The sequence below is a fragment of the Labrus mixtus genome, chromosome 1, assembly GCF_963584025.1.
Source record: "Labrus mixtus chromosome 1, fLabMix1.1, whole genome shotgun sequence".
NCBI lineage: Eukaryota > Metazoa > Chordata > Actinopteri > Labriformes > Labridae > Labrus > Labrus mixtus.
The window spans coordinates 24,386,855-24,409,355 of NC_083612.1; the positions used below are offsets into that span (position 1 = coordinate 24,386,855).

Sequence of the window (22,501 nt, forward strand, 5' to 3'; positions counted from 1 at the left end):
TTTAAAATGAAAATAGTTTTGGAGATTGAGATGTGATGGTGAGTGTTGGTAGCAGTAAGAGGAGTAATTTAAGTGAATGAGCAGGGATGCTTGTGAAAATCAATACCCCATTGCATTTGCATTGCTTTGATCATGTACAGCAGGACTGGGAAATTAAGCTATACAGATTCAGCCTGACAGGCCAGACATGAACACTTATTTGCAATCTGTGTGTGTATCCAATCGTCCTGTCTAACGCCTAAAGTAAAGACAAGGATTGTACACGAGTGAATTTTGGAGGGCGCATGTAAGAGAGTGCTATAACAGGCCGGACAGCCTGCTAGGTGAGCGTAGTCTCTGTAATTCATTGTCTGACTTTAATCAAAGTATATAAAGAGCTGTACATGCTGCCATTTTGCTGCCATTCATCAGATCTTCGTAGCTGAAAAAAGATCGAATTTGGGTCGACAGTGACCATAATGGAGAACAACTTTTGCCCATTGTCTCTCCACACAAACGGGCCCCTGTAATCCAGACATAGGTCATTCTGCACTGCACACTCATCCAAGGACACAAAGTACTGTTTCATACATCATTGATATTCACAGTGCTCTACATATGACTTCTCTGGTCATGGTCTGCCCCCTTTTGATAGTCTTAACGCACACACACAGACACACACACATGCACATAAACCTATAATAGGAAATAAATCAGGTCTCAATATGGCCCAGTTGAGGAAATCTCTGTCCCTGATACATTACAATGATATGAAATCTAATGTTGTGGATTATGCTTTGATATCAGCTCTTGCTTACTATTGCGTGTTAAGAAAAAAAAAAAAAAAAACACCTGCCCTCTATCCCAATAGGATCAGCGGATTAATCTTGGTAAGACGTAACACACACAGATGGTCGGACAGAAAAAAAATTAGAAAAATATGCAATATGAATACATTTGTCTTGCGTAATATCAAATATGATTCATCTATCACAGAGGTAATAGCTTGATGCATTGGTGTGCTTAGCAAAGAGACAAAGTTAATTTCTTTATAGGCCAAATATTCCTACCGAGATCCTTGGTAATACAAATCATTCTACGGGGAATATTATATAAATTAAATATAAGCCATCTATCTGGTTTGCATAGCAAGAGGGCTACCATGTGCACTGATTCATTTCTAGTCACAATTCAATCCTGCAAACACAATTCACTCAGGAAGATATGTTACCTCCTGCCAGGTGGATGAAATATTTGAAATCACAATACATTTACTGTTGTCAAAAATTAAACAGGATATTAGTTATCTTTAGCTACTTCTTCGGATAGGATAAAGTAAAAGACTGTGTTTCATGAGTGTTATCCATCACACGTCTGACTTGTTGTTTATTAGGATGAAGACAGAAAGTTGATATGGTAATTTGGAACAGCACGATCACTGCTCCCCAATGGCCAGTGGGCCTCAGCTTCCCGACAAAGGTCTTTTTCAATATCCTGCAAACATGGATGCCGGCGCGCACGCCATCCGGTACTTAACACACAGGGGGGCCTATGAGGCTGCAGACACGACGCTACAAGACTCAGATCACAGGTGGCGGCAATAAGAGGAGGCACGGCTTCCATGGCCTGAACACTGGCTCATACATCTGCACACCTCTGCTTCCACGTTACATAACAAAGATGTTTTCATGCAGCATAATAGACACTGGACTCATGGTTAAAGGAGCCATAATGCTAGGAGTGTGAAATCAGTGAGACAACCAAGTTTTAGATTTAAAAATATATACTGAATTCAAATTGTTTTATATTAATGTAATAACACAAAATAATTACAACATCAGCAGGTGTCACAATGACTTAACCCTTTGGCACAGGCAATAAACTGATCTGTACAGGCTAGATCTTTGGGTATGTTTAATGATTGTGTCTCCAATCAACCTTTCAAAGATGTTAAAAATACTGTCTGCTTTGAGAGCAGCACAAATAATCATCCTCATCGTAATACTAACAAGGGCAATAATCACATCGCACATACATACAACACTCACACACACACATATGACACATTCACACTTGCTTATGAAGAAGATAAGAGCTATTTCAAAATTATTTCGGAAACCATTACAAATGTCACACACAGAAACATACTGACACTTCAAGTTATGGCGTTTGTGCACATTGCACATCGCAATATGTAATTGCAAATAGTAGATTTTGAATTGTATGATGCAAGCCTAAAGTGAAGAAAGATTCATGCTTATTGTCCTAAAAGAAATGCATGCAACTTGAGCTGATCTTTCTGCTTGAGTAAGAGCTCCAAACAAGTTAAGCCTTGTTGTCAGATGTAAAAAAAAAGTGTGTGTAGTGAGTTTTCAGATATCTGAAGGGTACTTGAGAAAAACGGTAACTCTACTCCCCTTTACCAACAGGGTGACCAGGGGTCAAAACAGAAAAAAAAGAGAAAGCTTGATTGAATCATGCTCCCTCAGCTTCAGAGGTGACATCGAGCTTGTTATTGACAAGGAATAGGAAATTCACTTTTGTGCGGAAATTGTGACAGTGGGCCCAAACCATATGACCTGTTGAGCTTGAAAGGTATTACTGTTATCTTCCATGAAGCAGGATCGATAAGATGACTGTGGGGATTTGTTTGAGCCACTTCACCTATGACTTATGTTCAAATTCAGGGGTCAGGAAGTAAAGAAAGAATTAAGTCCAGCTGTTGAAATTGGCTGTTTAAGGTAGTAGAATTTAAAGTAATTAAACTCCTCACGTTAGTCTGTTTAAGTGCATTAACCAGATAAATAAAGGCTTCATGACAAGTTGTTCAAGACCTCTGCCTGACTGATTGTGCTGCAAACTGATGATTATATTACATGTATAAATACTACTCTTGTTTGATATATAAGGCCACTAAATGATAATGAAATAGGACGTTTTCAAGCTGCAGAGCCAGGAAGGAAGGAAGTTGCCAGGCCTGGTTGCTTTTAATGAGTGAAAGGAGATGATGCTGAGTCTGATTTCCCAAAGGGTATCTGTTGTTTTTGAAATACTATTCTCATTCTCTTTTAATGGACGATTACTTATCTTCTGATGTTTTTTCATTCCTAATTACGCTCCAAGGAGGGGGGGGAAAAAAAATCACCATTAGTATAAGAAATTGGTGTTAATGAATGAACTGAGGTGGGACCCTCAGATTATAAAACACACTATTTTAGGAACATTTTTTCCCAGTGAAGGTTGAACATGGAGGTAAAGTAATAATTATTGTAGGGTTTACTAATTCATAAGCTTAAAAGCAGCCAGCAGAAAGACAGACGTTTCCTAAGCCGACACGTGCAAACAGCATAACAGCTAATCTGCAGCACAGCTTCCAGAAGTGTCTGGAACACCACACAGACGGCAGATTTCAACACTCCTTTCTCTCACTTGCATCATGCACTATTTCTTCTTCTTCATCCAACAATCCAGGTAGCAATGTTCCTGACTTATCAAGGCTATCCTTTTACTGTTTTACGACCAAATCAGATCACTGGTGAAAAATTCATCCTACAGTGTCGGCACGCAATAGCCATGGCAATCCAAAAGATACCATTGTAAATATTTTAGAATTACTAAAAGTAATCAAAGGAAGACATTCATATTTAATCTGTGTGTCCGCGTACCTCAAGGTATCTTTGAGAGGAACTTGTTTTTGATGTGTGAAAGGCATGAATATTTAAACTTTCTTAAAAGATCAAACTAACAGGCCAATAATGTCTCAGTGAGGAACTAAAGCATTAAAATAAGATGTTTAGCCAGCTTTACTCAGCTGTTATAACTAACATGCATAGCTCACAAACCTGAGAGTCTGGAGGGTATTTGTGGGTTAATCGTGCCACATTAGCAATGTTTAATTGAGTGAAAAATCTCAGATAATGTCGTTTCACAAACATTGTTTGAAAAAAGGAACCCAGAGTTAGATGTCTAATCTACACAAGATTTGAAAAAGGCTTATTTGAAAACCAGAGCAATACTGGACGAGGAAAGAGAAAGAGAAACATACTGTTGGTACAGAGTACAAACTGTGAAGTGCTGTAGCAGGGTCAGCCCTCCCCTCTGTTGCTCGTTTCCATCTGCTGTTGCCAGCCTCTGCCACAGAGTGGTGCCGACGCCGCTGTCTTGGAGTGAGGCAGGGCCAGCCCCGTGTCCTATAAACACACACAAATCATTTACATGCTGTACTCATCAAAGGCAACTCTTCCTCATCTCCGCCGAGATTTGCCGCTGATCTGAGCTTCCAATATTGCATCTCAGAGTGTTGCGGCTAACCTTTGCAACTGCCAAGAATGTGATTAATTTTTTAAATACAGCTGTTGACCTATTATTGAGATGGAGCGGAGCCACGAGAGACACTCATCTCTTCTCCTCCGTATAATGGAATGCATTATTGCATCAGTGTTTACAAGGCGCGCTAAAAGAGAAACAGAATGAGCGAGAAAGCATTAAATAAAGCAATTCAGCTAATGTCGCTTTGGGCCTTGTGCACACACAAAATGTCAATCAAAAACTCACACTTCTTTGATTCATTGCAGTTTGCTCTGGCAGTTGCATCGGGGAGAAGAGTGGTGACACAATGTGGAACAATAATTACCCTGCTGTGTTAAAGTCCTCCAGTGTCTTGGTGCATTCATAAATAAAATATGTTGAAGATAATGGATTTATGTTCAATAATTCATCATCCGAATGTTTCAAACCGAGTGATATAATATGTGTCACAGTGTTCTGTAACACAGTGCTTAGCCAAATTAAGTTATCTTGAAACAGATTTATTGACAGGGCGGTTGCTGCATTCATTCACTCAGCAACCATTGCTTAATTACTCCTGCATTGCATATAAAACAAACAATGCCAATAGACTGATTCTAAACCACTCAGTGTCAGTATTAACTACACACACAGGCTAACTGTGTATTCGACACACATTATCCCCTAAAGCACTGAGAGCAGCTCAGAGTTGGACTGAGAGGAGAGGAGCACACAGAGCGGCAGTGGGACTCTCATATTTGTCATTCATGACCTTGGTGCTAGCCAGCCATACGGGCAGTTTGGTTTGATGACCCATCAGAGAATCTGTCTGGGTACTTGCAAGAGCCAGTGAGGGAAGAGAGGGGTGACATCCAGAGCTGCGGTCTGTTCAGCTGGACTGGGGTCAGTCAGTGCTTCTGAAGATGCAGAGCCAGCTGGAGAGCCATGATACAACTGGCCTTTATGTCCAGGATGTCCCATTCCCAGTTGCAAGAGGGGGCCATAGCTGGCATGCTGGGGGAGCCCCTCATCCTCATAATTAATGACATGAGTTTGAAGGGTGTCAGAACAGAGCAAGCATATTGCAGCACTGCATTAAGTTGCATGCATATTTTATGTAGAGATACTTTAAGTTACTTAAACTGAAAAAAAAAATTGTCAGTAATGAGACTGACATGAACTATATCAATATTTACTGTTAAAGTAAAAATGAGATCTGCTGGTGTAAGGGCATTGAATAAAACCAATGCTTGTGTTTAAATCTAAGCAATAAACAAAATAAATGGAAGAGATGCACATGTAATCAACAGTAACAACACATGTTTGTTCAAAAGCAGCATTTCATCAAAACAAACAAACACATTGCAAGGTTCTTCCGTCTGTCTGATGCTTAAACATTCAAGGGAGGCAAAAAATAAAACAATTTACATGCAAATCAAAGCTTATCTGCGCAATCTCTTTATGCCACTTTCCCCTGCAAAATTGCATTCTTATGCACAAAGGCATTCAATTACTGTAGCTGTGGTTCAACTTTTCACATCTCAGCGTTTTCTATATTTGGAGAGGCAGGCCCATGTACATTTAATAGGTAGCCATTCTGCTCGCCAGCTCTGATAGAGATGCACTGCAAGTGTGTCAGTTGGAGGAGATGGCGGCATGTATCAGTGCATGAAATAAAGCTCCTGCTCCAAAGTGACAGGCCCTGGATATTGTTGGCAAATGGATGTTAAATTCATTCTGCAACCACCAACAGCAACCCCCCTGCTATGAAAAATTAACTGTATTCTGGCTAAAGGGAGGGGAAATAGCTTTGCTAGATAGACCACAAAATCCTGTTTGTGAGTTATCCATCTGTCAGATGTCTTTGCAAAAAAAGTCCTTCAGCTTCCTCTATTAAAGAGCCATAATGGATTACTGTGAACAGCATATGAGGGCGGAAACAAAGAGATGTCAAAGAGAGTTAGAGTAAATCCTAAATCTCTTGGTGAAGAAGGCAGACTCTACGGGTCTCAGAGCACACAGAGATGTAAAGCATGTGTTAGCCACCAGAGGGTAGCGATGCTTACGGCTCTTTGCTGTACCAACTGTTTCTGTACAGTCAGTGTCAATTTGATCTCTTGTTCAGAAGGTGTGGGTCAATAAATAGTTCTTTGAATGTCTGCCTAATATTCCTGACTAGTTTCCCTGAACACTCAGATACTGATTGGTCCATGATCTGTTCTATGGTTTTATGAAGGACACCAGAGAGACCTCACTCTGTAAGGTAAGGAGGTGAGGCACAGTGTGGAAAAACAAACAACCAATCCATACATTAAAAAAATGCTTAAAAATCTTTTAATACAAATATTACAATGAATTGGAATAAATAAAAAAGATGGTAAAGTACTAACATTAGTCCAGAAAACATCTTTATACAGCAAAGAAAACAGTCTACTAATAAAAATGGTGAAATAAATATTGAAAATAAACACATATAGGCCTACAAGTTTAGGTTAACAAATGAGCACAACACCTCATATGTTCTTTCTTGTTCATAATATGTACTTTCATTTTAAAATTGTACTGCTTCTGATTCATTGAAACGAGATTTCAAGACATCATTCTGCAGTGTTTGAAATGACATACAGTGACATAAATAGTGACCTATCATAACAAATCATATCTATAGAAGAAATTGATCTGCCTAATGTTACAAAAGCTAAAATAAATAATAACAGAAAAGTGTGTTGCAGGTTTTACTTCAATCTAATTGAGGTGACTTTCTGCATCTCACCACCAGATGTCAATATATCACTTTAAATAACATTTAGCCTGCTGGGTTTCTCTACGGGCGAATACAAACTGGTGTCACATTTACATCAACAGATAATACTTTTGTGTCTTCTTAATTAAAGGAGTTTATAAGAATGATGAAAATATGACTTTGTCCCTTTCATTTTGTAGAAAATCCAATAGGAAAAGAAAATAGTTGCACCCAGTCTGGGACATTCCTTCACCTACATGTCATGTGAGCATGTTTTAGGACAAGATGATGAGAAACTGCTGGGAGAAGGTTTTCACTGATGTAAATTAAATCCTAACAAAGTCATTTGTAAACAGTGCTAAGCAGCCATTTACAAGACAAGTCTGCGTTTTACTTCCAGTCTGAGGAAACAAGGCACATTTGGAGAAAACATGTGTTTGCAACCAAATCTGTTATTATGAATTAATATGAAGTAAATCATTGTGCAAACCTCTATGGGGATTGTTAATAAAATGTGCTAAAATTGTATAAACTATGTTTATTACTTACTGCTAGGCTTACAGATAAAACAAGATTCAGTCCAGTACAGCCTATAGGCCTAAATGAATTGTGTGTTTCTGAATGTACAATGCCAGCCCAATTAAAGCTCCTATGAGGAGTTTTTAACCATCTATTAGCCTAATGTTAAAAGGACCAGGAGGACATTTTTCATCAGTACACACAACACCACCATAGGGGGCGCCAAACTCAAGAAAAAAAACATGCTTCTCACAGGACCTTCAATTCTGCATGGTTAGCCTATTGAACAACTCAAAACATAAAACAACAAGCAGCTGACATTTAAATAAGATTAACCACAGAAAGCAAGTGCAGATTCGAAAAGTAGGCTAGGCTACGTTTTTCATGGAAACAGCAAAACACAACTCCTTCTAGCTAGCTGAAATAGGCAATGTTTTTCCATTCATATTTTATCAACATAATTAGACTTCATGGGTGAGGGTTGGGGGCTTAAGGGAGATTTTCACGTCTGTGAGCTTCATGAAGTGATTTACTGCACGCACCATTCTAGCCCACATCTTAAATCTACCCTCTTTATCAATTTGAAAAAATTCTCGATAATAGCTTGAATGTTTGGGTAATGATGAAATGATTACTTTTTTATTGAGCCTAAGCCTCCTCCTCCCCTCCTATTTCCCAACCTGGAGACTGCGCAGACCGCTGTGGGGAAAAAAGTGCCTGTGCAAGCAAAACGGGGAAAGTTCATAGAGCCGAGGTGCAGGATGTCCCGTTAAGGAGAAAACAAAATCCTGCAGAGGAGCAGTGGCAACAAAAGTGGACGGACTGAACGACTGCAACCCAGAGCGAACGGCATTCACAGCACATAGCCTGTTGTTAAACTTGGAAATATGGGCTTTCCGACGATATTTAGTTTTCGTCGGAATGTGCTCAAAGTGTTTGTGTTTCAGTTCATCGCATTACAAGCTGTATATGCTGCCCCTTCGCCTATAATCAGGTTTCCAGGAGACGATACTACCCCCAAAACAGACAAAGAAGTTGCTCTGGTAAGTTTTATTGGCTGTTTTTTTTCTAAAACTCTGTAATTGGCCCTCCCAGCTGTGAATATATTGTTAAGAAAGCATAAGTGTTTGGGAATATATATATTTTACTTTATTTTTTTACATTATTAATTAATGTAATTACATGGAAATGCTAAATAATGTTTATTTTCTTCCATTAGCACTATCTGAACAAGTTTTATGGATGCCCACAAGACAGATGTAACCTCATGGTGCTTAAGGACACCTTGAAGAAAATGCAAAAGTTCTTCTCTCTGCAAGAAACTGGAGAGATTGATGCCAAAACTGTGGATATCATGAAAAAGCCCCGCTGTGGTGTGCCAGATGTGGCCAACTACAACTTCTTCCACAGAAGACCAATGTGGCAGAAGAAAGACATTACTTACAGGTCAGAAAGTTATCATTACCTAAACTTTGTCTCAAGTGGCATTAAATTGTCCTGCAATGAAAATGCACAGAATCTAATAATGGGAGCGGGTCCGATTCATACCAACTGTACAGCAACTCAAATAATGACATCATGGAAGTATTTGACCAGAATGACCCGATAAAGAGACAACCACAACAGAGTGAAGTACTTTGGAGTTGTGTTCCACGAACATCTTCATATTCTATGTTGGGTGCAGATCACAGAAAGGTGAACAAAACTTGACCCCACCCAACTACTGCTCATAAATCTAACAACAAGCATTGAGAAATAGTACACTGAATATTACTGAATCAGGATCTACCAGTTCGACTGTAAATCCCAAAGCAGCCTTAAATGAGAACACAAAAGTATAAATACGAAGCCTCAGTCCGTTTGCCTTCAGACATGGACCTCAGCTTGGCCCTGTCTGACCTCCCCCCCCCCCCCCCCCCCCCCCCCCCCCCCCAACTTCCAGTCCACCCCACCCCCATCCTCACAGTCACTACTGCACGCCTGTAACTTGTGTCCTGCTTACACCAGCATTCCTGCGCCCTATGTGTCAGGTCCTTTGTTTTTCTTCTTTTTGAGGTTTACAACAATGTGAAATTGGGCTTTCTTTTATATGTCAGCGGTTTTGTGTGCGTTGGCAGACTTTGAGCCAAAGACAATAACAACCAGGAGATCTTAGGTTTTTTTTTTTTTTTTTAAAGAAATGACAGTGTTGGTTAGTCATGTAACAATGTTTGAACCTTATTCAAAGAACATTTCCAGTATATGATTCTCTCTGTTTAGTTGGATTTTACCACAAACTGAAGAATTTCAAAAAATCGAATGATAACACAAACCTTTTAATTATCATAAGTTTGCTTTTTCCCTTAGATTGTTTGTTTGAGAATGAAAACTGACTCCCTGATTACCCTGTAGAATCCTTGGATATACTCCTGATCTGGATGAGGAGGTCATAAACGATGCTTTCTTCAGAGCCTTCAAAGTTTGGAGTGATGTCACCCCACTCTCATTCACCCGCCTCATGGATGGAGAGGCTGACATTATGATCAATTTTGGTCGCAATGGTATGTCATGTAGGCTATATGGACAGCAAACAGTGTAGATTTTTTATTTACAAATAACTAAGACAGCTTTAACATTTAAAGATGATCTCTATATTTTTTGGCTGAATCAGCAGCTTTATCATGAGACTCTAAGGATTCGTATGACATAGAATTAAAATGTCATCAATTTTAAATAGAAAAATGGGCCTTAAAAACCCTGCTGACTACTAAAGTAGTGCCAGCTTTTATACTAACTTGCCTAGATAGGGCTTAAAAATAGTATTGCTGGTTTAAATTGTTTTTTTTCTCTCCAGTAGAATTATTCAAACATTCTAGTTACTATGATAACGTTAAGTTGCCTTCCTCTTCAAAGATGATAGATAAAACCAAAGTTAGGCAACAGTTGAACAGAAGTTCACTGCCTTGTTTACTAAGGTTTAAGGAGCAACAAGCCACATGTTATTACAGTGACTTATTCCTGACAAGCTATGTTTACCTATGAAACAGTAATTGGCATGGGTATTTCCCGTTCCTCAAACTAAATCAGCTATGTGATATTTACTCACAGTGTCATAATATTTTGTCGAGTCATAGCTGACCCTGTTGAGAAATAATCTGATAGAGCAACGCAGACATAAAGCAGCCCCCTTCAGAAGGTGTGAGACTTTACTTTCAAAAGCACACAGAATATTTTGATTTTTTTTGTTAGGTGCAAACTTTTGTTATTCACATTTTTGTTGTTTTCTGTCGAGCACAGAGCATGGAGATGGTTACCCCTTCGACGGCAAAGATGGCCTCTTGGCTCATGCCTTTGCTCCAGGCCCAGGGATTGGGGGAGACTCCCATTTTGATGATGATGAGCAGTGGACGCTAGGAGACGGCCAAGGTAATGGTGATACTTTGCTTAGAAAAACAATAATGCTCAGTGTTAAGACTCAAATATTTGTTACAGAAAGCTTTTGTGATTTATGTATAAATAATATACAATTGTATCAACCTGTCTGGAAGGTGCATTGAGTGCCAATTGATCAAATTTTGCATTTCCATATCTTGTCCTATAAATCAAAACAGTTGTATGTACAACTTCAGGTCATGGTAAGATAATGAATAAAGTGATGAGTCCAACCCATACAAAGTTTGACAATGAAAAATTGTTTTACTTTCCAATATTTTGATTTTCTAAACTTTGTCTGAGCTTTCTGGCATCGACATGACAAACCTGAGCCATCTGGAAGCTTAATAATATGAACTAACTCTCTTTCAAACACATTGACCCAGAAAGTTTCCTACAACATATGATCTCGTCGAAATTCATTATCTGTGCAGAAGTAATCTATAAACCCATTGTCCCATTATCACGACTTAGAGAAGTACCACAACATTTGGGATGAGTTTTCATTCCCTTTCCCAAGTTTATGCCATTTGCTGTAATTGGCACGTGTCTCACTTACGAAATTGCTGACCAAAGTGAGAGCATGCTTTTTAAATGCTTTTCTGTAATCTAGAAGGCCATTGGTTTATATTTAGTTCTACACAAAGTATACTTGCAGGAATCTGCAAGGTTGGGCAGTGTATCACATTGAACATTATGACACCTTTTCATTGGTTTGGGGGAAACGGATGACAGAGATATGATGTATAAAGGGTTTTCAGTGGACATTTGTAAATATGGTCTTCATTTTTTAACAGTGGTGAAGGTGAAGTTTGGCAACGCTGATGGAGAGTTCTGTAAATTCCCTTTCCTGTTCATGGGCACCGAATACAACAGCTGTACGTCTCAGGGCCGTGATGACGGCTTCCTGTGGTGCGCAACCTCCTACAACTTTGATGACGATGGCAAATATGGTTTCTGCCCCCATGAATGTAAGTTGGTCCTGTGTTTTCTGCTCCAGTGGCTTTTTAATAGAAAGACTATAATTAGAACTTTGTGGCCCAGATCTGACCTCAGTGTCATTGATGTCAGGTCATTAATGCCATGCCCTACTTGCATGTTACTGAACTGAAACAAAAGCCGTTCTGCACCATACGGGGAAATTAAACATTATACAAGATTGTTACTAAATTTGAATGTGTTCTGCTGATTTTGGAAACATGGAAAGTAGGTTGTACGGTATGCCAGGAAAGTGTTGTTCTTTGTTTGAAGTGGATTATGGAATATTTATTTTCCAACTCATTGCCCCACTTTAGAAAACTGTGCTTTGTTTAACATCTTGTTTATCTGTGTTGAGTTGTTGTCTATGGTTCGAACATGACCGCATGCCTTCACGATGTAGTGCCAAGGTAAACATGTACTTATGTAGTTGTTTTCAAAATGAGAACACATTGTTTATGCTGGAGCCTCCCATTCTATTACATGTTTTTCAAATGGAAGAAATGCAACCTTTTTTTTTTTGCTGAATTCAAATATTCTCTCTAAGACCTTTATCTTACAAAGTTTGAGGGGTTAAAAGTCAAAGTTTCTGACACTAACAAAAAAGGAATGTTGGCTCATTTTAATCAAGATGTAAATGTTTATGTACTGTTCTTGGTTTTGCTTTTAAACTATTTAATGTGATGATTTTTTTTTCAGTGTTATTCACTCTGGGTGGAAACGGAGATGGTGCTGCATGTAAATTCCCCTTCAACTTCCAAGGAGAAATGTACGACTCATGCACCACTTCAGGCAGAGATGATGGCTATCGCTGGTGTGCCACCACTGAGGACTACGACCGCGACAAGAGCTTCGGGTTCTGCCCTGAAACTGGTTAGATTTGTCATCTACTGTCTCTTAAGATGAGAACTACCAAGTGTTTTTAGTAAATACTGCATGTCCATATCTGTTGTGCAGAAGTCTTCAAATGGCTTCATACTACAGTGCGTTTTACTGCCTGTGTTTATTTTGCAGTGCAGTGCATTGTGCCCTGCCTGCTGCGTGCTGGTTTACAGGAATGCTCCAGCTGAGCTTTTCAGTCGTACTCGCAGTCTGCTGAAAGGCTGTGAAAGTATTTTAATGTGCAGTGGCAGGGCTGATTTTCCATTCTGTCAGTGGAACTGGTTTTAGTGGAGGTAGTGTGGTAGTGGAGAGAGCGGTAGACATAGAGAGGTACGACTACCAGAGGTTTCATCTGGTTCAGATTGATAAGGAATGTAGCTTTGTTGTGAGCTTCTGCTAAAAAGGAAATTATACTTTTTTTTTTCTTCGTGAAAGTAACTCTCTGAAAGAAAATCAATTTGGGCGGGTGCTTTTAGGTTTAGTGCCCTGTGGATTTGTTACTGATGTTGTGTGTGTTGTGCCAGAGTATTCATGATGCTGATTTCAACATCTTCTGTACTCACTTCACAACTTAATACAAACCAAACTGCTCTGAAGACACATTATGGCATATGAATAAGTTCCTGAGGAGTTAAATGAACTAATATGACTGCACATCTTAGTGTTATAGCTTAACCTTTTGTTGTTCCCTGCAGCCATGTCCACAGTGGGAGGAAACGCAGAGGGCAGCCCCTGTGCCTTCCCCTTCACCTTCTTGGGAGACACCTACGATGCCTGCACCTCATCGGGACGCAGCGACGGCAAGATGTGGTGCGCTTCCACCAAGAGCTACGATGATGACCGCAAATGGGGTTTCTGTCCTGACCAAGGTTGGAATAGTGTTTGTGGACGGTTCATGCTTTAGATTTGGAGGGGGATTTACCACAACAGACAAATAATCAGTGCAAGATCATTTGCCACTCCCAATAAATATTATTTCTAATTGATATGTCGCAGTATAGCACTCTATGAAGTACCATCACTAGTAGATTGTAGCTAACAACTGAAAGACCTTTGTCCACTCCCATTTGAGTATCAGTATCTTATAAAGGGGAATCCAAAGTGTAGTTTCTTAATGTTGTTGCTTTCTTCCAGGCTACAGTCTGTTCTTGGTGGCTGCCCATGAGTTTGGTCATGCCCTTGGCTTGGAGCACTCTCAAGACCCCGGGGCACTGATGGCCCCCATTTACACTTACACCAAAGACTTCAGACTCTCCCAGGACGACGTTAAAGGCATCCAGGAGCTCTACGGTGAGAAAAATGTCACATGTGGCTAGTTTCCATAACAGGGATTCAAATTAAATCCTAAAACAACAACATTGTTTTAATTTGAAACTATGAACGATTATTTTAGAGTCTTGTGACTCCCTCGAGGATGAAATCTTTTGACAGATCTTTTCAAACTCTTTCCTGTAACAGGTGTGTCAACAGACCAGCCATTGACTCCAACCCAGGGCCCAGTGACTCCGATGGACATCTGTAAAGAGCCAGTTATCTTTGATGCTGTAGCACAGATCAGAGGAGAGACCTTCTTCTTTAAGGACAGGTAATGAATTCAAATCAGGCATGAAAGTTCTAATATTGTTTATACCAGAAGTAGAATTTAGCGAATGTACAGTACATAATAAATACATCCATCAAAGTTTGTTGTTAATTTCGGTGAGGTATAATGTTTTCGTTAGCTCTCTTGATTCGATAATGAAAAAAGTGAAATGCATGCTGGGATGTGTTGAAACTCACAGTCATTCCCAGACTCTGAAGCTGGAAAATCTGTGCTTTATGGGAAGATACAAAGAAAATAACTAACTACAAAAAGTTTGATGTCATAATCATTTCTTTTAAACATCAAACAGATTGTCATGGACTTTATTGTTATTTACTCTGTCTCATATTTCAGTCTTGTTCCCCGAGAAGATAGTCATTTAAATGCTTGTTTCATGACGTGACAATTAGCAAGAGGTAAAAACAAACAACTCTTCACTCATGCAGTGACAGCAAAGCTAGTCATCAGTCCCAAACACAGTCTACCATCCTCTCCTCCACTGGCGCCAGTGAATCTAAAGTCTCGTAAGCTTACTGTGTCTACTGGCTGACCCTGTGCAGAAGAGGAGTTTTCGTGAAAGGCTGTGGTTTCAACAGCCGTCTTTGTGAGTCAGTGTGTTTTCCTGTAGAAAGATGGACATTTTCATTACAGCAGCTGAAGTTTGTTACAGGCAAATTCTTTTGAGTCACTTTGAACAAACAATAATGTGGTTTAAAAAGAACTGCTATAAAAGGCTAAAAAGATTGTCCTTGTTAGTTATGATCAGTTAAACATTTCTCGCTGTTCTGAAAAATAGACTACTTACTTACTTTTTACAGAGCTGTATATCCATCACAGCCATTTTTGGAAAAGTGTCCAAAGCAAACAGGCCAGCATACCTATGCACGAAAGAGTGTAGTCTTTCAGTTAGCCTGCTATTCCTCTCAGGAGACCTTGAGTTACAGAGTTAGACTCTTTGAGAAACATGCCACAACCCTGCTCTGATTTAAAAAAGAGCTTCTTTTTTTTTCAGCTCTTTGTGGTTCTCTGCAACACATTTGCAATGATCGGCAGAGCAACTCAGACACATTGTGGCCTGTTTTGGGGAATTCGAGCAGGGTGAAACTTTCCTCTTTGCCTCTTCAGTTAGGAAGCAAGACACTGCAGAGGAGAAAATTGTATTATTGGAACATTTAAAAATCGTGGCATAGAGAAAAAATGACTTAAAATTCAAGATTTCTTGGCATTGAAAGGCCGTTTACATTCTGTTTATGCTATGCTCAACCAGTGTGTTTGTTGCCTATATTTATTAACTGTACAAGGCTGTAGGAGATATTGATTTAAGCATAAAAAAGACTGAGAATAGAGTATTTGAAAGGCATTGAAGTCAACATACATCATACAGCACATTTGTATCAGCGTGGCTCAAAAAGTCGCCTGTCGTTCATGAGCTCAAGTGCTCAAAAACAAAACATGTTCCATACTGCTTCAGATAAAAATCAGAGCCAATACTCACTTGACTCTCCCCCTTGTAAAAGTTGGATCCCCCCTTTTTCAACTGAGTCAGCATATTTATGATGTAGGACAGATCTTGACAATGAGTAATGCTTGTAAAACTCGCCGAGCTCAGCAGAAAACTGTGTCAGTCTGTCTGGAGGCTTAAGAAGAAGGCAATTATATTCTGTCTCATAGAAACAGTTTGGCTCGTTTTCTGACTAGGTGTTTTGCTAGCAACCTAACTAGTGCTTGAATGCTAGCATATAACCATTACATTACCATTATGACTTTTTGTAAATACTCAGTATTAACTCTCAGATTTGATGCTTCAGTCCAGGTTGATTTGACCAAAGGTTAGAGTGATAACTGTAGTCGTGGTTTAATACTTCATAAGCTCTTTGTAGAAATACAACAGGAGAGTAGCTAGTTTTTTTATCTCGTTCTGAAATAGACTGTGACTATCTTGAACTGTAGACACACATTTTATGAGCCTTTGTGGTAGGTAGTAAACGCTGTGACAAATGCATCTAATTTCTAGTGGCTGATTTCCATGAAAGACGGCCTCTGTTTTAACGTGGGAAACTTTCTGTTAGCAATAGTAGGAAATTATTATAGCTCCTCCAACTGCGTGAAGAAAGTGAAGTAACAGCCAACAAAAACAACCACATTACTGTTTCCAATACCTAAATTCTAACATATTGGGTGACTTGTGCAGCTCAATGGGACGCTACTTTATATAAAAATAGCTTTAACGTTTAAAGCAAAATAGCTCATAGTACTTAAACCTGTTTTACAGCCAGTTGGCCTGTTTTTAGACCATTGACAGCATAATTCACATTCCTCATTTGATTTTCTAAATGTCATTTGAGACAAAAAATCCATTAAAGTAAACATCCCAGCTGCTGCCTTTTTGTTAGAATTACATAAGTGTTGTATTGCACTGCATTACAGACCTTAAACATCAGTCTCTAATACCACACAACTATGAAATAGCCTCAGTAACAGCAAATACAGAATTATGAAGCCTCAGCAATGGCTTGGGATATATATCCTGTTAGTCTGTCTTCTTAGCCAGCTACTTGAGCAAAGAAAGTGTATATATATTTTTGGTTTTAATTAAGTTGTGACGGGGTAAGGCCCTCAGGAAGACTGCTTAAATAATGCATCATAAAGATGTTTCTCTGGTCAAATAAACACTTTAATGTGTGTATGTGTGTTTGTCTGTACGTCAGTAAACTGTCTTCATTTTATCATTACTTATTGTTGCAATTGGTACATCTCTTTCGGTTTAAAAAATAGGTCAGTGGAAAAGAGTTTGGGAAGCTGCTGTTGTTGTGCAGCTGTGTGTTGGAAATCCGGGCAAGATAGGTCTTGTTCCGTTGGCGTCGGCAACCTTAGCTCAACGAGAACCAGATGCTCATGAATCAGGCCATTGTGGCTGGCTCGGCCAGTGGAGCACTTGCACTAAAACTAAATCCTCGCACACATACAGAAACACACACGCACACGCACACTCGCACACAAACACACTTCCCCCACCTCCTGATTATCCCCCTCTGCCCCTCTTTCACTCTCACTCTCATTTCATCCCCAGCTCATCAAGCTTACGATTGCTCACCACTCACTCTCTTTCTGCCAGGTTCCTGTTCAGGTCAGTAAACTTCAGAAGCAAACCCAACGGCCCAATGCTAGTGGCCACCTACTGGCCAGATCTCCCTACCAAGATAGACGCTGTCTATGAAAACCCAGTGGAGGAAAAGACCGTGTTCTTCTCAGGTATGCTGACTGAATAAAGAAAAAGAAGAAAAAAAATGATTTAGATCTTTCTGACTTGTGATGTCATAATGAGCAGTGTTGGGCAAGTTACTGAAAATGAGTAACAACTAGTTAGTACTATCAAAAAGTGACTGAGGAACTGCATTATAAATGTTCTGCAACTAAATTAGTTACTCAGGAGGTTAACTGTAGTGTTAGCTTTTTCCAGAGCTGGGCACACAGCTGGGCGGAAATCCATTGAACGTTAATGCACCAGCGTGATTTTCTTTTATTAATTTACAATGTGGACGATAATTTTACAAATGATCATCGGATTATTAACGTCTGGTAAATTTTGGTTACTTGATTCACTTTCGCTAACTCAAGTCAGCTGACCTCATTTGCTCCTGACTCTCCAAAAACACCGGGTAATTATCTCTTTTGTCAACTGACACATCTGTATCATGTGTGATGCCAGCCATGGAGGGGGAAAGAAAGTCTTGTTTCTACTCAGGCTCTCATTGGTTATAGCAGCCTTGCAACAGTATCTTTATGGATTTTATGTGTTTGGATTACATTTTTTACTGAATTTGGATTGTGGGGAATCTTGACGATGCAGTAGGACCATTTAAAAAAAAAAAAAAAATGACTGTAAGAGTACAGTAGACCGTTAGACGGTGAAAAAAATGAATCAGTAAGACCTGTTTGTATGTAAGTCGTCTGACAGATGCATAGATTGTGGCTGCTGTGTTGGTTGGATGTTGAAATGGTCAAATCACAAGAATCGCGGCTTTCAGGCTATGCATAGCATGTGTGATAGCCTACACACAGAACAACGTTTAAATAACTGATAACAGGAATAATACACTTACTTTGGCGTTTACTAAGTAATCAGGGTCTCTTAACTAGAATCTATTGACATTGCAAAATGCTGATGTTTTTGTTAGCGTTTTTGTAATACTGGTCAATGTTAAAGTTAGTTTTAACATCAGTTAATCATTAACTGAATTAGCATTTCACCTAAAACTCACCACTTTTCTTGTTGTTTGACTTGAGCAGGGAAAATCATGTTGAAAGACAGATACAGGAGATCATGCCTAAATGTTCATCAGCCTGTGTGTGTTTACTGCGCGCAAGGTTCTTTCTCTAAGGATGCCTTGGTGCTGTTGTTAGCATAACCTCAGCCTCCGAAATAATGTCAATAAACTTTAATCTCACGTATCTTATGTAGCGGAAAAAATACTAAGGGACTGGCAGGAGAAACTCTGGATGAAGTCTGAATGAACTTTTCGGCTGTTTGCGTTCACGCATGCAGTTCCTCCTGAGAATATCAGGAGTTTATCAGGAGTAACGCTGTACTACCAACGCTGCATTTGAGCCATGCACCCTGTTGATATCATCTGCGAACTGTGATCAGATAAACAGACAGCTCCCCTTTCACGAACAATGAAAGGGAGTCTTCACTCTTTCACCATCTGGATGTCTCATTTTAACAGTCAAGACTTCACTGCAAACTGAAACATTAGGAGAAGCAGGAATGTTGGCTGAGCACTTTTGTGTGCGGTACAAACTCTTGGGACGGTTGAAATATTCTGCCAAGTAATTAGTGGTTTATGATGCGTTCTTTGCATTTTACGAATATGACGACCTTCCTGAATACTAATGAAATTTACAGGACATATTTGTCAGTTTGGAAGACTTTAACAGCAGCACTGGTTTGGCTATTGAATGGTTAAAGATGATCTCACATCGATGTGGAAATCTATGTGGTTGAAATATTTTGGGGTAAAATAGACTAAAACCTCGATTAGACAATCCTGTGTTAAAATAATTATGCTTTATCATTTAAACATGTGTTTTCAGTGTTATTGAAGCCATGATTCCACACTTTTTAACTATCACATATTTGTCCTCCCAGGCAACGAGATGTGGGTCTACAAAGCTGATGAGTTGGAGAGAGGATATCCCAAGAGGCTCTCCAGCCTTGAGCTTCCCACCGACCTACAGCAAGTCGATGCTGCCTTCAGCTTCAACAAGAACAGGAAGACTTACTTGTTTTCTGGGGACCAATTCTGGAGGTGAATATGAGCAGAGTGTTTTTAACCATTTGTGAAATGTTAATCTCGTCACCTCTTATGTGTGGTACCGGGTTACGTCTGGATCTAATTAGTGTTTGCCCTGCAACCCATAATTGCTGTTAGCCCTTGCACAATGAAATAATTTACAATGTTTACAACTAACTGTTTTAATGCTTTGGACATTTTTGAGTGGTGTGATGTGCAGGGAGACTCACTGAAGGGTTAATCTTACTCTGTGTACAGATTCGATGAAGAAAAGAAGAGAATGGACCCTGGCTTCCCCAAACTTATTGCTGATTCCTGGAATGGCATCCCAGACAGCATAGACTCTGCCTTCAGTCTCAATGGAATTGGTAATACATCTTTCTTTTAAATAAGTTGGTGCTTGGAGGCTCAGTGTGATTTAAAGGAAGGAATATGTGTCCATGATGATAACAGCACAAGTTAACATTGAAGGACCTAAAAATAAAAGGGCCTCAATGGAGGTATTTCAGGATGCTTCTAAGATACAAAATCTAAAAAAATAGTAACAGAAAGAAGTTTCAATAGTAAGTAAACCATACATTTTAGTACTGATTTCCAAAGCAAAATAGCAAAAGACCTGCTTAGCCTACAACTTCATATTAGTCTTAAGAAGATTGAAGGGATAAATGGATTTCTAACAGTGATATAATATAATATAGTACAGGGTAAGGTCTTTTACCTGCTTGTTTGTAAAGTGCCTTGAGTTAACATTTGTTATGAACTGACGCTATACATTGACTGGTACAGATTGATTGGTTGATTGATTTCGTGGTGGTTGTGGTTCTCTGTGTTCTAGTTTAATGTTTTACAACTGGCCTTCCTTTTGGTTATGTTAGGCTCTATCAGTGAGCCTGGCAGTATGCCTCTGTCAATAAAACTTGTCATATACCACCCAGCAAGCAGTGAGGCCGTTACGCCAGAAATGAACAGTTGACAGGAACTGACTCTTTCGGAGAAAATAAGGAAATAAGACAGGCCAAAGGGAGTAGTTGTGCAATTAGGGAGTATCTGTGGTCTAATGTTAATGGAAGACAGACGGAGAGTTGCTTAACAGTTAGCTTCTTTAATGTACTGTTAGTGAATACCTTATGTTAAATGTACTTGTTGGTGAGCCGAGCATTTCAACAAGAGTGGAACACATACATACATACATGGTGAGAATTTATTTTATTTGTTGTACTCAAGGTTACTTCCATTGATGCTGTCGTCCTCAAACCTTTGGCCCTGATGCTAAGAGTGTAATTCAAACATTTTTGTCCATGGCAGGCAAGCAGGGATTTTTCCATTACTGCCCTCCTAACATACACAAATTACTGTAAGCAAAACATAACCGCTTTTCCACACAGTGAACAAACATATTTATATAAAGGACGTCTGTGGAGGTCTACAGAGGTTCCTCTGTATGCTTCCTGATTAGCATGATTCACAGAGAGGCTATCGTTGACTACAGCAGATCCTGATTAAATGTTAGAATCGTCTTCACGTTGATTGTACCTGTTTTATAAATGTTATTACTTGTTTTAGACATGGTTATTTAAAAAAAAAAAAAATACAACTGTTAACAATATCTTGTGCTTGTCTTTTCTCAGATTACAGCTACTTCTTCAAAGGTAACCACTATTTCAAACTGGAAGACAGCAGCTTGAAGATTGTCAAATTGGGAGAAATCACAAAGGACTGGCTCGGTTGTTGAGCATTTTCAAAATGTTTCGCAACTCGCTTTTTCCTGCAATCACATCTGGCCTCTTGAGGACATTGCCATAGTACCAAACACAACTTTTGGTTTCACCCTGGCAACTCTGCACACACCTGTGAGCGACGTGTCCCTTTCAGCCTGAATAACTCGCCTCCAGCTTTGTAGAAAGGAACTTCGGGACTTTATACACAGGCTAAATATAGGCAACTGGATATTTGCTATTTTACTGTGTGATGTCGACATGTCATTTGTTAGGCTGATGCAGATTTTTTTTTTTTTTTAAATGTATGCCCCATTTTATTGTTTGATAGTTCTTTGATTTGTTTTTTTAAAACTCAGACATCAGGTATGTCAACACTGCATTGAACGCAGTGCTTTACTGTGCTGTGAGATATTGCTGTTTTATGCACATTTTATTTTTAAAGGCTGTTTTAAACCACATGAGTAATTCACGTTGGTTTAGAATTACTTTTTTTTGTCCATTGTACTAAGTGCAGTTTTATAAATGTATCATTTTTGATTAAGTAATTTTGTGATTGTTGTGCAATACATTTGAAAAAATGAATTTGCACAATGCATTTGACCGAAAATGGTGCTTTAGAGATTGCTTTTTGCATAGAGTCCTAAATATAATATTTTATATTCATGCCTTCTGGATGTCAGAAAGTAGTATTTGCAGGCACTCATTATTCTTCATTTGGTTAGCACTTCATAGAGGACTATAGACTACAAGGGGAACGGCTCAATATGGAGACCACATTATTTTCCTGGCAGCTCCATGTTGGATTTCCCTTCACTTTTGGTACAGAAGGATTTAAGGCACAGGTTGCCTCTAGAGGCTATATTGGTTTGCTGCATGATGGAGTCATGACAAGAGTACCACAGTAGTATTGTTTGATAATTCCTTTTTTTATATTCTGTTTTCTCTCTTGGGTTCTAACAATGCATTAAATGTACTGTGTTGTTTTTAATGCTTGAGCACTTTGTTACTGTCATCAATAAAGATGGTCAATATAGATTATTTTGGGGTCTTTGCCTTTGATTTAAGAGGACAGCTAAATGTAATGTGGGGAGAGAGAGTGGAACCTGCA

At 39.2% G+C, this 22,501-nt stretch overlaps 1 protein-coding gene across 1 annotated transcript; it reads left to right on the forward strand.

The window, feature by feature from the left end:
- Positions 1-8,248: 8,248 nt before the first annotated feature.
- mmp2 (matrix metallopeptidase 2) lies at positions 8,249-22,431 on the forward strand. Its single transcript, XM_061039163.1, has 13 exons — positions 8,249-8,571; positions 8,748-8,974; positions 9,920-10,068; positions 10,805-10,933; positions 11,737-11,910; positions 12,617-12,790; positions 13,495-13,668; positions 13,934-14,089; positions 14,258-14,384; positions 17,497-17,633; positions 19,531-19,690; positions 19,934-20,043; positions 21,304-22,431. The coding sequence occupies exons 1-13, from the start codon at positions 8,416-8,418 to the stop codon at positions 21,405-21,407; spliced, it is 1,977 nt and encodes a 658-aa protein (XP_060895146.1). The 5' UTR covers positions 8,249-8,415; the 3' UTR covers positions 21,408-22,431.
- Positions 22,432-22,501: the final 70 nt, after the last annotated feature.